Source organism: Micropterus salmoides, unplaced genomic scaffold, assembly GCF_014851395.1.
Source record: "Micropterus salmoides isolate LMB-PRFRI ecotype aquatic unplaced genomic scaffold, ASM1485139v1 Ms_hic_scaffold_20, whole genome shotgun sequence".
Lineage (NCBI taxonomy): Eukaryota > Metazoa > Chordata > Actinopteri > Centrarchiformes > Centrarchidae > Micropterus > Micropterus salmoides.
The window spans coordinates 4,240,001-4,257,908 of record NW_024041151.1 but is presented as its reverse complement, the minus strand read 5'-3'; the positions used below and the strand labels follow the sequence as shown (position 1 = coordinate 4,257,908).

Below are 17,908 nucleotides of genomic sequence, written 5' to 3'. Positions count from 1 at the left end.
GCTAGGCCAGGCTTATCCAGTTTGCAGTTTTCAAAATTGGAACAATAGGAGGAATATAAAAGTACCACTTAAAACTTTTTTTTAATCTTATGTAAGGAGAACAATGGGTGCTCTGTTTTTGTATAGCGCCTTTCTAGTCTTTTTGACTACTCAAAGCGCTTTTACGTGCTCAAACAGAAACTATCATTCACACACATTTATACACAGGCGGAACAGCCGCCAGGGGTTCAGTATCTTGCCCAAGTACACTTCGACATGCAGCCTGGAGGAGTCGGGGATTGAACTGCCGACCTTCCGATTAACGGGCAACAATTAATAAGAATTATATGAAATAAAAGCAAATAAAAAGCAAGTACTGTAACCACAACAAGTAATGTCTATTTAGAATAATGATAATAATAAAGCAACAAGAGTTCCCTTTCATACTTCTTCTGTTTATTTTTTTATCAATGTGCTTCTACGTTACACAAGCCTGTCTATCACGAGCCAGATGTCTCTTGATTAAAGTTAAATCGTAACAACATCAGCTTCATCATCATCATCATCTTCATCAGCAACTTTGAAATCGTTCAAGCACATTATCAGTTCGCGAACAATTTTTGTAGAACGGCTGATATTTGAAATCTACAATCGATTTCTCGCCTCAAAACTTAGAAGTGGATTTAGTGTTGAAATAGTGTATGAAAATTGTATAACAAGTTTTGTTGTTACAGTTCTAGCGCTTTGCATTATGGGGCACAATACGCAAGGTAGACTTGTTTTTCCGAAACAGTACGCCATCCGGGTATTTTTGGCATACTGCAGATTTTGCTTTTGTTTGCATACTGCATACTACGTACTACATTTAGGCCAAATCAGTACGTACTACTAGTACAGCCCCTGTCTAGACCAGAATCACTATTGCTAGTTAGGTAGCTAGCTATGTTACAAGGCGTTGACAGCTTCCCAAAGCACCTTACCCTTATCCTAACCATCACAGGGGTGTCTGCCTAAACCTAAGTCAGCAATTGTATGCATGTCGACCCTACAGCTGTTATGTGCTAGCAGCTAGGGTTAGCCTCCTTTGTGTTCCTACTTTGTTAGATTGTTCTCATTATTAGAAATTAAAAATGTACTGTTGAATAAGTTTTTTTCATATTTTAAGTATAATTTTACTACATCATAGTGAACAGTTTGATCTCCAGTGATTAAAAATAATTTTGTTTTCTAGATTTGAAAGATTTAGTTGGATCATTTTGAAGAGGCAGAACAACTTTTGCGCATGGGCAGAACAGATTTGACACTTGCCTTGAGTATTTCCATGTTTTGCAACTTTTTACTTCTACTGCAGTTACTAGTTACAGGTTAAGATTTCACATTTAAAAACTTCTCACATGAAATAATTGCTATATATAATTGTATATAAAGTGGTAAAACTAGCAAACTGTATATAAAGTAGTTAAAACCAGCTGACTGGATATAAAATAGTAAAACTAGCTAACTGTATATAAAGTAATAACACTAGTTAACTGTATATAAAGTACTAACTGACTATATAGAAAGTAGTAAAACTAGCTGACTTTATATAAAGTAGTAAAACTAGCTGACTTTATATAAAGTAGTAAAACTAGCTGACTTTATATAAAGTAGTAAAACTAGCTGACTGTATATAAAGTAGTAAAACTAGCTGACTGTATATAAAGTAGTAAAACTAGCTGACTGTGTATAAAGTAGTTAAACTAGCTGACTGTGTATAAAGTGGTAAAACTAGCTGACTGTGTATAAAGTAGTAAAACTAGCTGACTGTATATAAAGTAGTTAAACTAGCTGACTGTGTATAAAGTAGTAAAACTAGCTGACTGTATATAAAGTAGTTAAACTAGCTGACTGTGTATAAAGTGGTAAAACTAGCTGACTGTGTATAAAGTGGTAAAACTAGCTAACTTTATATAAAGTAGTTAAACTAGCTAACTGTATAGAAAGTAGTTAAACTAGCTGACTGTATATAAAGTAATAACACTAGTTAACTGTATATAAAGTACTAACTGACTATATAGAAAGTAGTAAAACTAGCTGACTGTATATAAAGTAATAACACTAGTTAACTGTATATAAAGTACTAACTGACTATATAGAAAGTAGTAAAACTAGCTAACTGTATAGAAAGTAGTAAAACTAGCTGACTGTATATAAAGTAGTTGAAACTACCTATGTATAAAGTATTTAAACTAGATCCACTGAAGCAGCTATAGTAAAATTCTGCTCTAACATTGATGCATCTGTAACAACAATCTGATAATGTCAGATAGAATCAGATATCCATCACATGATACATTTTACTGCACAACCAGTACTTTTATTACTGATATAAGTACATTTTTCAGCTACTACTACTACTTTTACTTTTAAGCAGGATTATTATGAATACAGGACTTGTAACAAGTATTTTTACATTGATGTACTGGTACTTTTATTTGAGTGAAGGATCTGAATGTTAGTGTCTGCAGGGCCAACACATACAGATAGTAAGGCTGGTGCTTGTTCTATATTGTTTGTTAACATGAAAATATATAAACAAACGAAATAACATGATCCAAAAGTAACATCAACTGGAAATCAGTGCTACCGTTAGCTACTGTAAGTGTTGTATCAACTTCCAGTTTTGTCCTTTAATTTCCGGGTTGCTATAAAATACAATCAAGTCTTTATCCTAATCAGTTTAAATTTCTCAAAGTTGGAAACACACATCCACATTTTTGAGCAGGAAAGACACCTCATGAGATTAAAAAGACAATCTATGCAGCAAAGTTACATTTGGTGTTAACTAGCTTAGCTCAACTAGCAGTAGATGTTTCTATGGGGAAACATTTCAACACATATGATGTTAAACTTTTCAGTACAATGATGCAGATTAATAAGATATTAATATTTTCATTCCTCACAAACGATCACTAACTAGCTCATTTTTAATTTGTTAATCTGGAAGCTGATTTATCAACACGAATTAAAACTTTTCACTTAACTGTGTAATTTAATATATTTTATTGAGGATATAATTTGGAATAATCTGCTTGCTACACAATAATAAGATCATGTGATTGAAAACTGGACTGTGTGTAACAGTGAAACTAATGAGATGAGTGTCCGCTGTGACTCTTGTGTTCTGGAGATAGAAATATTGTATTAACACACAATAAGAACATCCCCTCAGACAACTTCTGTTATGATATTATGTTGTTATGAATACATCATAAACCACATCTTGATCTAATTAGCGATGTTGTGTCAGATGTTGCGGTAGAGAAATACTCCACATTAGATTATAAAACGGCTACACAACGCAACACAGTCACACTTGTAGTCGTTCTGATGAGTATTGACAGATTTGACCTGCTAAGAGACCTGGAGAGAAACCCATAAACATCAGTCAGATCATTCTTGTGCTGTATTTTACCTTTAATTCATCTTACAAGAACTTAATAGGTGTAACCTTATTAATTTTTAACTAAAAAACACCGCTCAATGAAATCCCCAGTGTACATCTTCAGACCGCTGCGTACATTATGAAATACAGAGATCAAATACAGGGTGTTGTTGCTCACCGACAGCAGCCGTCCGCATGTGGAGGCGAGGGAAAAGGATTCATTGCAAGAGCCACAGCGAAGGAACCCATGAATCGCTAGACGGGACTCTGCCACCGGGGCCTTGCTTATAAAGAGATCCAGGGTCGAGGAGGACGCAGGGGGATAATACAGACAAGGTGAGGTGGTAGAAGGTGGTAAAACAGGATTTAGGGATTTATGAAAAATGGAGCAGCTATGTGGGAGACACAGCGGAGGGAGAGAAACTGAGGATACATCCAAGGTAATTCCACATTGGCAGAGAAACAAACTGCTCTTAGCTCAAAAAGTATCTCTCAAGAAAAAAGATGCAGCCTAGAAGGAGCAGGTGTGATGCATCAGCTGAATGAAGGAAGGAGTGAGGTGAGTAGGAGGAAGGACGAGGAGGAGCCGTGCTGGTTGGTTTGATTTTAATCCTTCTCCAGTGGAGTAAGCCTGACTGACAAGCTGTGCTAAAGGTCCACTTAAGGCCAGTCTAGTGTCCTAAAATACACATCTTAAAGTTGTATTGAAATTCTCCCTTTCATTTCTGTATAATAAAATATAACAAATATAATACTATATAAACTATGATACTGCAGCTATTGAGACTAAAACCCCGGGTTTAGACATAATTAAAGTTTAAGTTCAAGTTTGTTTATTGTCATTCATCCACATACAGAGTATATAAATGAATGAAATGAAAAAAACAAGTAGAGACTGAGCAATATGGGTTTTTTGGGGCTGATTTTAAGAATGATTTGGATAGTAGGCCCCTTTACTGTATAAACTACACTTAGAACAGGCCGATATTGAAAGCTGGTATGTATGTGGGCTATAAAACCTAAATGGATTATGTTAATAAAATGGATTACAGTCTCAAAAAGTGAACATGTAAACAGTTGCACATCAATAAATATTTGCTGCTGGAAGGTGCAACTTTTTCAGCCGTCTGTAAACAGAGAGAGTGAGAGACTTCACACATAATCTGCCATAATTTCAATGTAGCACATTCACATGTAGTTTCTTTACCAGCACTCTTCTAACCAATACTTTCAGACACGCAGACTAACTGCAGACAGGAGGCTCGCAGATATATTTAGAATACATCAGAAACTATAGTTTAACGGCTCATTACTGTTGGCGCTTCTCCACTGATAAACACGGCATTAGCTTTGTGGCCAATTTAGCAACGGGCAGCGTTAGCTGCTGTAACGTTACGTGATTTTAAAGAATATTTAGAAGTGATGAACTAGAGACAAATGTGGACCGTTCGCTAGAACTGCCACACTGTTTGAAATAAATGTACAGTTACGTCTGTCAGCAGCAGTTTTCAACACTTAACTACCGTAACATTAAACTGCTGTGAGTTGGCAGGAAGCCGGGAGATGGCAGTTCAAAACGGGAGGGTTAGCAAGTCATGAATGTTTTCAGGAGATAAGTGACTGGGTTTGTTTTTATTATAATTATTAAAGTTATGTAATTAACTTCACAAAAGACGGACTCACGCTCACACAGCCCTCTGCGTGTGGTTTCTACATGCTGCAGTAAGCTCCTGTAAACTCCGGGCAGCTGATTGTTTTCTGCTGTGGTTTTTGTTTTGAGGCAGTAGTCAACACAGGAGTTGCAGCTGGTCGCCCTCTGGGGGGCAAACTATGCAACACCCATGACATGAGTGAAGGATCTGACTCTAGGTTTCTTTTTTAATATTCATATATCTGCTGTTATAAACAGCCGATGCCGATTAAATGCAATTAGCTCATATCGGCCGATATATCGGTCGGGCTCTAAAAACAAGATCACAATAATCAACCCCTATCTGAATCTCTAGAGCCTCAGTCCCTCCCCTTCTGGTGGACCACCATGGGACCTTATTTCATTTACATTTATTCATTTAGCTGACACAAAAAAAAAAGCGATTTACAATTGCTATACATATCGCACGCCTCTGGAGCAACGAGGAGTTAAGTGCTCAGGGACAATGGTGGATGGGTCACAGTGGGGGATTGAAGCCTGGTCTCTCACACCCAGAAAAAACATTGTACGGAAGTCAATGGCAAGGGACAACAAATATTTTGATCCCGTTTGAATTGTGCCCTGAATTACACATATGATGTTTGTCAATTTAACAGATAATTTATAAAGTAAAGAAAGTCACAATTTGTTGTAATACTGTTGAGGTATAAGACTGTGAAAACACATTAATTACAAAGACCGCAAACCCAAAAGTCGCGTATGTGACGTTGCAACTGTTTCTGTCAATGACAAGTCAACATAAAAAAATTTACATGAGAGGATAATGTGACTTTTAACAGCCAAAGCGCGAATCATATTTCAGCCAATCATGTGATCCGTTATTCTTCTACTGCGCATGCGCGAAAGTGGTGATGCATGCGTAGTAGAAGTAGAACCGGTAGGGAAAAACGCTTTTTAAACCTTATTTTGGAGCAAAGTCATCAAACATTTTCAGCGATTTGTATTAGATTTTACTGGTGATTCTATTCATGTAGTTTTTATGTCCCGGTGACCAGTGACCAGCTCTCTGCCCATTCATTCAGATAGGAGCCTGGTCTTGTTAGTCTGAAATAGCTGCCCGGAGGCGTTACCAAGATGGCGGCCGAGTAGCATGACTTGCCTATACACATCAGGTGAGATATATTTCTGCGTGGAACATAGCTAAGTTATCTAGCTAGTAGCAAGAAAGCAATGAACGTTAGCTAGCATTACCGCGCTAAAATGTTGCAGACGTATATTGTGCGAGACGAGAGATGTAGTTCGTTGAACGGGTTTCACACAAAACAACATGTAACTTTACTGTTTTACGACAATCTGCAACTTTCATGACTTGCAAAATTATATTTTAAATTGACCAACATCATATGTGTAATTCAGGGCTCAATTCTTATAGGATAAAAAGACAAGTTCTCTCTCGCCATTGACTACCGTAGATATTTTTCCCGAAATAAGGTCCGATGGGCCGGAAGCGGAAGCGAGCGACAATATCAGAAGTAAAAATAGCAGCAACCGAGGTCAATAACCAATAATAGCTGCATTAGAAGTAATAATAAGTAGTAATAATTTGCAGAATAGGGTGCGGATAAAGTCCATGTTAGAGATCTTCATTTTTAAAATAGAAAGACCTGATGTAAAGTGGACGCGAGCAAGCTAGGCTAACTAGTATGTATTTTTAATACCCACCTACACAGATATTGGACCAATCAAATTACAGTGCGGACATTGTTTGTTCTAAACACTGACGCCACCTGGAGGACAGTAATGCAAGGGGCGCGGTCACTGCAGAAAAATAAATAAAACTTTCTTTTTATAACTACAATTATGACCAAATAAGTACAACAATAAGTCAAAACCAATCCTATGTAGGGCTGCAACTAAGGACTATTTTCATTATCGATTAATCTGTTGATTATTTTATTATTTAGTCATTAGTCATTAGGTCTGTAAAATGTCATTAAATGTCAATTAGTGTTTCCCAAAGCTCCAAATGACGTCCTCAAAATGTCTTTTATAGTCCAGAACCCAAAGAAATTCAGTTTACTGTCATAGAGGAGCAAAGAAACCAGAAAATATTCACATAAGAAGCTGCAATCAGAGAATTTTTACTTTTTTCTTATAAAACTACCCAAACACATAATCGCGTGCTTATTTCTGGAACTATAATAATAATAATAATAATAGTGATTTAAAGCAATCAATGTAAAACGTAGACAACTTGAATAAAATTAGCTCCAGCCCGCCGTGTGCTAAGACAGTAAGACAAGCGGTGTGATAACTGAAGGCATGAAAGCAGCTACGGGTGACGGCGTGTGACGTAAGGCCGGGTGTTTGTAGTTTTCCTGATTTTTGATTAGTCATTTTTGATGACAATTTTGACAATTGTGAAGATTTGCTGCTTTTCTGTTGTTGGACTTTTGGTTGAGGTTGTCATTTTTCTGCATTGAGTACTTTTATTTTTTACTATTACTTTAAGTACATTTTCCTGATTATACTTTAAACAATTTTACATAATTACATGTAACAGAGTTTTTTCACAGTATGGTAAAGGATCTCTCTTCCAGCACTGCCCCTCTCTGTCTATCAAGGTAAACAAACACAAAATAACTGTATATATGCTGAATTCTTAGTAAAAATATCATTTGAATTCTTAGAGTTGATAATAAAAACATGTGAAATCAGTACTTCAAGACAGATTTTGGAGCCGACGAGTGGGTGTGCAAAACTCACATGCATTGACTAAACAAATACCCGAAACTGACACTGGTACCATTCTTTGACAAGGAAGAACACTACATGAGCTGATAGAGGGAGACAGTTTCACGCTATTACACCTCGGGTTCAGTTGACTGCACACAAACACACACCGAGAAAGACAAATACTTCTTGACAATATTATCTGGTCTCATTTGTCTTGTTTTCTATTAACCTTAAAGCGCATGAGCTGTTTGTTTTCGCTTGGTCAGCCGCTGTACACAGTGAAAACTCAATAAGTGACACATCTTCAATGGTCATCACACAAAAAGCCCATCCGTACATGACAACAAATCACTCATCAATAACCTCTGTTCAGTGAGTGTAATAATGACTTGTAACCCTGTATCATTCACAAAGACATGGGGTGTCCCTCCCTTCCGCCCCCATAGGACATTTTTACATGAAAACATATGTACGGTAGTCAACGGCGAGAGGTTACACATTGATAGATCCCTTTTGAACTGTACCCTGAATTACCCACATGATGTTTGTCAATTTAAAATATAATGTTGTAAGTCAAGAAAGTCGCAGTTTGTCGTAAAATTGAAACCCCTCAATGAACTACATCTCTCGTCTTGCACAATATACGTCACCAACGTGTTAATGGTTCAGTGTGTAAGTTTTAGTGGCATCTAGTGGTGAGGGTTGCGAATTGCAACCAATGGCTCACTGTGCAGTCACTTGTTCCTCGGACGAAACAAGTACTGTATATTAACCCCTTAACGTTGTCGCGAACTGGCATCACAATGTTTCCATGCATATTCAATACGTACCTAGGAACCTTTTGCAAGCACTGGTTTCTTGTTTATGACTGTTAATTTGCATCATACCTGAATTTATATCTTTTCTCTTTTCTATAGACAAATTAAAAATCTCCACTTAATTTATTATCAGCAAGCATTTGCAAGCAAATGAAAACAAAATAATAATTTTCTTGTATAACTGTAACTAAATGCAGGCATCAAGGGGATAAATGTATTAATTCTAATGGCAATTGTCAATTCAGCAGCAAAAATCTGAACTTAGTAGTTTTTGAAATCTGTCAACATATGGTCCTTTTTTTTTACTATCTTTATAGAACATAGGCTACCCCTGACAAAGATTTTATTTTTGTGTCTTCTTGTATATAGTTCTGTATACTTCTATGTGTCCATGTACACTTTATTCCTCTTTTTGCAATAAAGATTTAAGGAGGAAAAAAATCCAATTACTCCGACACCACATGAATGCACCATCAGTCACTGCTCATCCGTCACTTTCCAATCATGTAGAAGAAGCCACGGTGTCCGACACGCTCTGTCGGCTCTTGTGCTAAATAACACGTGTGGTCCTCCATTAGTCCAAATATCACTTCTCTTCTTACTTCTGAATAAACCAGACGACTACTAGGGATGCACCGAAATGAAAATTCTTGGCCGAAGCCAATAAATAGTCAAAATGTGCTTTTTCCTCAGTGTTTCCCACAGGATTTGGAGAGACTATGGTGGGTGGGTCCGGTAAAGTAAATTACATGTGTCCAGTTACTTTTAATGGACACATGTAATATGTTTTATACTTTCTGTGAATATATTTCTATCCTGTATAGACTCCTTATTTTGAAAACTGGACGTTGTCACATGTGTATGTGTAACAGCTTTTTCTTGCTATTTTCAGACGATTAATTTCGGTGCATCGGTGCAAAAATGTGTTGTTGACTGCTGTACATATTTTCTAAATAAGGTCCCGTGGTGGTCCACTGGAAGGGGAGGGGCTTAGACTCTCTATGCAGAGGGAGTTGTGTGCATGAGTCAGACAGCAGACTTCATGCGCATAGTAAAATTGCAGCCTTTGTCTCCATAACACCTGAAATGTAACCCACGCATGTTAGTACAGGTAGAGACATGCAGCCTCTGATATCCCGGAGGAAAACAAGAGAAGTGGCTCCTCCAGCCTCCAAAACAGAAAGAGAAAACATGTGAACACACACAGTGTTTGTACTCGACTTGAGGACGCGACAGAGCGGATCCTCACTTGTTTCAAGACATAAAAGCTGGTATCCTTTGTTGCTGCTCCCACTCTGACGTAACGGTGACTGGCAAAAATAAATCTTTATCTCACAACTAACAGAGTCATTTTCTCTAATTTAATTCTTATAATCTCCCCAGATGTGCAGGCCAGTCCCTCGTTTCCTGAAGCATCTATCGCTCTGGCCTCCTAATTACCGGATCTCTCTCTCACTAAATTACTTTTTGGTGAAGGACCTAATCATTTACACCGGCTCCAAAACACGACTTGAAGGCAGGACTTTGTAACGCCCTCCTGAATGCGTTTGGACATCTGCCAGTTGTACTGAGCAGAAAAGGTGGTGCCATGAGGTTTATTTTTAACACAATTAAAATCTGTGAGGACTTTTCTTCTTTGCTCTACTACTACTCTCCTGCAGGCCACAGACTACAGTCCTTTGACTCATTTACTGCCTTCATACATACAGGGACTTTTCACTGGAGTAAATGATCAAATTACAGTTTTTCTCGATTGCTAAAACTCGCTTAATGAAACTGGGATTCACTTCGTCATCAGCTTCTTAGCAAAGCAGAAGTCTTCTGTTGCAAATGTCTTAACACTTTTTCTGTTGTTTCACACGTTGTCACACCCTTTTTCAAAACAGTTAACACAGATCTCATATAAAGAACCCAAACTGGATTAACAAAAAGAAAACATCTATTGACAGCTGATAGAACTTGAATTATTATGAACATCTAATGCACCTGTGTGAAACTCCTTTGCACAACTCTTCAATCAGCAGTGAGGCCTCATCTATCTATAAAAGATGTCACCTCTGTGTTGCTATTTTCAAGATTAATATAATAGATATAATCAAAGATTTTAAAGGCTTGTAAGGAAAGTCAAGGCAGAGAGGCCCCGATTGGACTAAATGTGAAGGATTACTTGGTTGGGTTTAGGAAAAGATCACGGTTTAGGTAACTATGCTACTTATGTGACTTGAGTTACTTACGTAACATCACTAAAGTGAAAGTCCAGTTTCTGACCCACCTGTCCACGCCAAGCACCTCTTTACTGTGACTTGTTTTCGTTATTCATTTCGTACAACTAGTTTTAGCGTTTGTAAATGATGCCACAGGACTTCCCCCACTGCGTCGAACTATGACACTGTTGTTACAAACTGACTCCAAAGGGTCTTAACCAAGCGTGAAGCTTCCGGTCTACAATATGAAGCCGATGCGGAAGTCCCTGAAACCTGCATTCTATTGAACATCCAGCAGGGGGCGAATCTTCTGGTTGCAAAGTCCTGCTCCATTAGAAATAATGTGAAAATGTTTCTACTTCTCAGCTGATTTATTCCCTCAGTAAACACTTTCCTGATGAGTTTATGGTCTCAGTCGCTAGTTTCAAGTCTTCTTCAACACAGCATGATGTTCATTTAGTAAATTATGGTCCCATTTATTTTAAAATAAATCATAAAGCAGAGTATGTTTCAGGGCGGGATTATCTTTGATTGACAAGTCGTTACCATGGTGACCTGTCAAGAGCCGACTCGTACCCTCGGCACTGTGTAAATTTAACCAGCGCCGCTGAAAAAGCTTATTAGGAGTCGGCTGTTCACTTTCTCTGGTGAGCACATTTAGTTTTAAGACTGTTGTTCGCTACACAAAGTTTATCAGCCCTGTTAAAATGACAGTTAACCTGAATTACAGATGCACCAGCTAAGCAAGCTAGCTAGGGCCACACCAGGCCGTTAGCGCCAGCGTCTCGTCCAAATATGGTCACTTCAGGGCACTTCCTGGTTGCAAAAACTCGACATGGTGGCGACTTATCGGCCAAACTCGAGGCCTCAAAACAGGTGACGTCACGATGACGTCCACTTCTTAAATACAGTCTATGGTCTTAACCGTGAGTCCACATGTGACAACTTGGGAGTGAGAAAAGCACCAGTATGATTAATGACATTAATGTTGGTTCTTCTCCAATAAGCCATCCAGTACAACACTAAAACCTATCAAGATGATCCTGTTCACTAATTTTATCAAAATGGAATGCAGCCATTGTTATTAAAGCAGTTAGTTGCTCCTGTGTTCCTGGAGCTGACTTGTTTCCCGCTATTGGTTTTAATCGTTTCTAGTTGTGAACAGCTCCTTCGGTTCCTTTGTACATTTCACTGTGAGTTGGTCAACACCTCTTTTTTATGGTCTACATCTGTAAGAACTTAACGACAAACTTTGCACTTACACACACACACACACACAGCCTACCTCAGTTAGAAAAAGAACATAGTCCAAAATAAAATGCATTTCCTGTTCCTACTGTCTAATGACTTTAAAGTTATTTATTTAACACATTTTGTACTACAGGAGTGGGTTAGTGCAGCTCAGGCTGACTTATTTTACTCACCCTGTAATAAAAATATAATTTGTTTGTGTCTTTGACTTTGTGTCAGTCTGTATTTCCTGCTAACAGACACCACTCTGCAACAAAAAGTAAATTAAACAGTTAAGTGTCCACCAACACCAGTTAACCTGTGATCCAGTAATCACAGACAACTGTTATGTCAAAAGGCCAAATGGGCACATTAGAGGAGCTCACCTGCGGCTCGTCGCTGCTCTCCAGCTGTGGTTCTGCTGCCGCTGCAGCTGTTGCCGCTTCGCCTTCTGCGCTGCCGCTACTGCCGCTCTCGCTGCCGCCGCCCGGTGCCTCGACCAACCTCTCCAAGCACGCAGACCCGAGAGAGGAGCTCTTGTGGTGGGACTGCACCAGCTGAGCCACCGTGGACTTGTGCGGGGACTTCTGCTGCTCCCGGCCGAGACCGGAGCCGCTCCTGGCCGCTTTGCCGCAGAGCTGCGCCTCCTTCGCGTCTAAATCCACCTGAGAGAAGAGCAGGTCGGGCTGCGAGGAGGACATCGCCCGGTCCGAAGCGACGTCCTCCTTCCGTTTCATCTTCTTGAACATCCAGCCGCCTCGCTCCTTCTTGTCCTCGGGGTCTCTGGCGCCCAGCTTGGGGCTGAGCAGCGGCTTGGCTCTGGCTTGAATCTGTTTCCACATTTTGTTTTGTTGGGACGCGCAGGTCTCGTCCGCGTCGCTGCGCTCCATGCCCGCCTCCTGCACGGGGCTCAGACAGGCTGCACACCGACAGGACGGGCTACTGATCCGTACTGATCCGATTCATCCGCATTACACCGAGGGGAAACACTCACACACTCAACACTTAACATATTTTCGTGCTGCGCGGCTGGCAGTCAGGGTCGTCCAGCCCCCTTCCACGGAAATATTGACACCAGCAGGCGGGGTAGGGGGACCGCAGGGCCCGCCTACACGCTGGGGTGCGGGACTTTAACATGACATGTTACTGTATATACAAGCTGTTGCCACAATGCAAAAGCCAAAAGTCTATTAGTGCATCATAATATCAGTATTTATACAAAGAGTGCACACAAATCTGGGGACCTCATGTTGCTCTTTATAGCTTTTAATTATTTTATTAATATACCATTTGATATGTAACTGATTGCCAAGCTAAAATATTTGAACTGGATAGCGAATGGAAAGCTTCATAGTTCAGTAGTTGTCCGTGTGTTGACGCCACTGACAGGTGACCAAATGAAACGCACCTTGATGACAATGACATGAAAATTGTTGGAAACATTTGGGAGAATTTTATGTACACGACTCAAGCAAATGTATCACATACAGTCCCCCAGATCAAAAGATGAGTATGAGACAAGAGTTCAGAATTTCAGCTCTCATTTCACATCTAGATGTGTGAAACAACTCAGGACATACCAGCTTTTGTTTGAACCCACCCATTTTTCAAGTGAGCAGAACTATTGGAACATGTGACTGACAGATGTTGGCTTCTCAAAGTGCCATTTTAATTTTAAGTGCTAAGAATTCATGAAATTTACTCCTACTTTTAAACTTAAGAATAAAAGCAAGTTATCAAATTTCTCAAAGCTAAGAATCACTATTACTCTCACAGTTCATGCAAATAGCCGGCAATAGGCCTACAGGAGGTGCATTTGATGGCGCTCATATGAAGATAAACTTGTTTTAATCTTTCATTTATTAATGTGTGGGTCTACATCATAATGTATTATCTTGGAAATTCATTATTGTTAAATGTGTGTTGAATATAAACTCCTCTGAGGAATTTCACCATTCAATGTGAATTTATCTGAGAATATTCTTAAAGAAGGAAATCTCTTCAGTGATTGGTCCTTGGCGACATCGTCATCCAAAATCCTGTTTGCGGCGCAGCAAAGTGTCGTGAATCAGCACTGAGAGTGACACTTACGATTTAGTCCAACACTTCACTCAAATTAGGACTATGATGCTTGATAACTAACTTTTAAGCCCAGCTTTGAGCAAATAATTTTTTTACTCTTAAGTCAGTTCTTTAGCAGTGTTCTTATGAGTAATTCTGAGAAGCTTGATAAATACGGGCCCAGCTGTTGCCTTTTAGGTTGATTGTCCAAACATTAAATAGCTCTGCATGACTAGTCTAAGTTTTCCTTCTTGGTTCAAACCTATAAAGACTGCATTTCCTGTTAAAGAGGATAAACCAACATGAAGAGCAGAGAAATGCATTGAAACTAACGGGGAGGAAGTTTATCATGCAGCAGGACAATGAGCCAAAGCAAACTGCCAACAAAACAAAGGACTTCATCAGGGGGGAAGAAGTGGAAGGTTTCAGATTGGCCAAGTCAATCACATGACCTTAACCCAGTAGAGCTGCATTTCACCTCCTGAAGAGGAGACTGAAGGGAGAAACACCCCGAAACAAACAAGAAGTGAAAGAAGCTGCGGTAAAAGCCTGGAATAGCATCACAAATGAAGAAGGCAACAGTTTGGTGATGCTGAGGCTGTTATTGCAAGCAAGGGTTACATCACCAAATATTAAATGTTATTAACTTTAAGATTATTTGTTCCATTTGTTTTGCTCACCTCAGAATGCTGTGGTCTAATACAAACGGTGGTTTGTCCTGAGTTGTTTAACACATCTAGATGTGAATACCAGGAAATAAAAACATCTTTTGATCTTAAACCCAAATGTCTTCAGTGAACAACAAAAACAAAGGGATTTGCCTTCCCGTTCCAAGACTTTAGGAGGGGACTGTATGTAATTTTGTCATTTTAATGCATAAAAGTTTGTTATTTAACCAGGCCGGATACTTGAACAACGTCTTATTTACAAGGACGGCCTGGCAAGAGGGGATTTGCCTCATGAGCCTCTTGAGGGGAGTGGATAAAAGTTTAGATCCAGACAAAACATTCAGGGTTAAAGAACAGACAAGGCAACAACATACAGAGGTAAGAGATTAAAGAAAGAAGGTACAGTTACAGTGGGGGTATAAATAATGCAGAGTAGGAAACCCAGAGAATTGAAAAAGCCTCTGTATATTGATCTCAAAGGAAAAGGACTTAGCATATATTTAAAACAGTTTTAAACAGGCATAAAAACACTCCATAAATTATTGTCAATTATATTGTTCTTAAAAAGCGGTTAGAGAGATTAAGAGGTCCAGTTTAACTTTTTTTGTTATATCCTTCCAGTAATTGCATGCAGAGAGTCTGAAGGCCATATATATTATATACAGAGGAGGTTTTTAAGGTATGGTGGCGTAAAACCAACGAGGGGTTTAGAAATGAAGGTAGCCAATGCAGTTTTCATCTAGTCTGTGGGGACGGCCAGCCTATGAAGCAGTATATATTGCAGTGATGCGTTTTGAAAGGGCCATTGGAGGCAAATATGAAGCGGTACAGAAAATCTAGTCGCTAAGGGCACCCTTAGAAAAAAAGTCAGTACAGGACATCTCCAAAGTCCAGCATGGGAAGTTCGGTCAAGATGGAGTGAACGACGTCCGGCTGAGATACATGAAGGCATATAAGCGACTTTGTGTAACGCCTGAAAGAATAAAATTAATTCTATGACGAATGAAAAGTTGAACTCATAAGCAGTAAAATACTTGCTGCTACAGCCTCACTTGATGTGACCAGTAGCTTATCGTGGCTCAAGTTAGAAAAGTTCAGGTAGATATTACCGGGTCACTACTGTGGTCACAGCAGTCACCTTTAAGCAAGAGGGTAACTTTTAATAACATTTAAAGCTGCACTAAACAATGTTTTTATAATTTACAATAAAATAATGGGTCAAATTGCATAATGTATAAAGGGCTGCTTGTATCAGGTCGACAAAAACATCCCTCAAAATCACGGTTAATGTTTCTGAATGATTGCTAACGTACTGCTAACATGATCATGTGTAAATATTGTGTTTACACCCCAAGTGGCTATACAAACAACAATAAATGCAGGTTTTGTCAGGAATGTATTAACAGGATAATCTTACATTGTATGGAGCACTGCTGTGGCGCCTCTGCTATTTCAGCTGTCTGCTGATATAAGTTGTCTGGCCTTAAACTGGAATTGGTTTGAGACCCTCAAGTCCTTTTTATATGTACAAATATCTGTTCAGATTTTGGTCATTTAAAAACAAATAGAGAATTATCCACAACCTCGGGTTAAAAATCAATGCACATGTTTACTGATTGATATAAAAAGACACTTTTAGATGAAAAGAACGTTTTTATTTATTTTACTGTAACACTGTTTTTCATTGTTGGGGACTAGTTTCTGCTCTAGGAGTTCAAATCCCCCCCGATATGGTCACTGTAATCACACCTGTAACATATGTAATATTTATGGGAAGGTGGAGATTTTAACATATTACACACAAAAAAAGTGCTCTGAAAATGTTATTAACGTCTGTAGGATTGTTTTTCCATGCATTTCTCTGATGTTCAGTTCACTGCAACACTTTCTGCAAGGATTCAAAAAGGATGAGATGCATGTGTTAACCAGAAAACGTCCGCATGAGCAAACACACACATTCACGCAGCAGCAGCAGCAGCGCCGAGGTTTTAAAAGAGGCTGATGGTGCGTCGCTCTCGTTCTCGTGTCACGTGCCCATTCTGAGTGGCTGGTTTGTAGCTGTGGGTGTCATCAGCTGTCACTTTGTGAGATTTTGGTTCTTACATTTTGGACACCATCAGAATTTTGATGCAGAAGCTCTTCTGGCATTTCTGGCAGCCCAGAAATGGCACTGTGGATAGAGGTCTTCATGCACCGCGTATCACTGCTGCTTTCTTGACATACACTACTGCTTACATTAAATAAATTCATGCAAAAAAGGGACATTTTAACGTGATGCCCATTGACATTTAGCCACTGTTAAAAGAGTACTCCACAGATTTAGCATTGCTCTCCTATAACAATGGTATATTATCCTATATATACAGTATATATCAAGATTAATCGCATGATTTTCTTGCAATTAATCACATTGTTATGCACAAAACTGAATAATGAATTCTAAAGTAGTCTATTGTGCACTTTTAATTTAAATGTACTGCTATATACACAAAAGTGAAATAACATGTGGTTTGCAAACACTTTAAAGAAATAAGGTGCTTTTTACCAGCAGTATTCCCTTTACACAGCAGCAACAAAATATTTCTTGTAGATCTCAACTTAAACATTAATGTAATCAAATCAAATATTAAACCAAAGCTATTTGCCACAGCCAGGGCATTACCTTTTATCTAGCTTGTTAAAACAAGTTAGAGTCCAGAGCCACGATCAGAACATCAGAACAGGCTCCTTCTGAGCAGCAGGTGAACATTTATAAATCAGCAGAAACATTTTGTGCAGTCTGTGTTCAGTAAAAGTGTCCCTGTTAGAGGGAGGTGAAGTGTTCGCCTCACGCAGACGCCCGCCGCCGAAGCTGAATTGTGTTGAACTTTTTGTACGCGCAGCACAGATCATTGGAAGAGAGCCTGATCTTTGCTGTTTGTGAGTTTCCAGAATCTAAATAGTTATCAGGACATCAACAGGAGGGAATTCACACGGCAAAACTAGATGAAGGCCCATCAGGTGAAGTTATGTATAATTAACTTAAGTTAAATAGGCTACAGCTGTGTAGCGCACAGAAGCTGTTGCCATGGTTACTCTCAATAGAGCGCCTGCCGTTTACTCGCGGAGCGCTGTGTCGCTGTATCCAGCGTAGTCTG

General features: G+C 39.1%; 1 protein-coding gene across 4 annotated transcripts in view; it reads right to left on the bottom strand.

The window, feature by feature from the left end:
* mctp1b (multiple C2 domains, transmembrane 1b) overlaps positions 1–13,102 on the bottom strand; it is a 53,591-nt gene extending 40,489 nt beyond the window's left edge. For 3 of the 4 annotated variants that reach the window (XM_038733333.1, XM_038733335.1, XM_038733336.1), the window contains exon 1: positions 12,429–13,102. In XM_038733333.1, coding sequence (XP_038589261.1) covers positions 12,429–12,932 — 504 coding nt within the window. In that variant the 5' untranslated portion in view covers positions 12,933–13,102. The remainder of the gene's footprint in view (positions 1–12,428) is intronic. The other variant, XM_038733337.1, reaches the window with a different exon arrangement.
* Between the last annotated feature and the right edge of the window lie 4,806 nt (positions 13,103–17,908).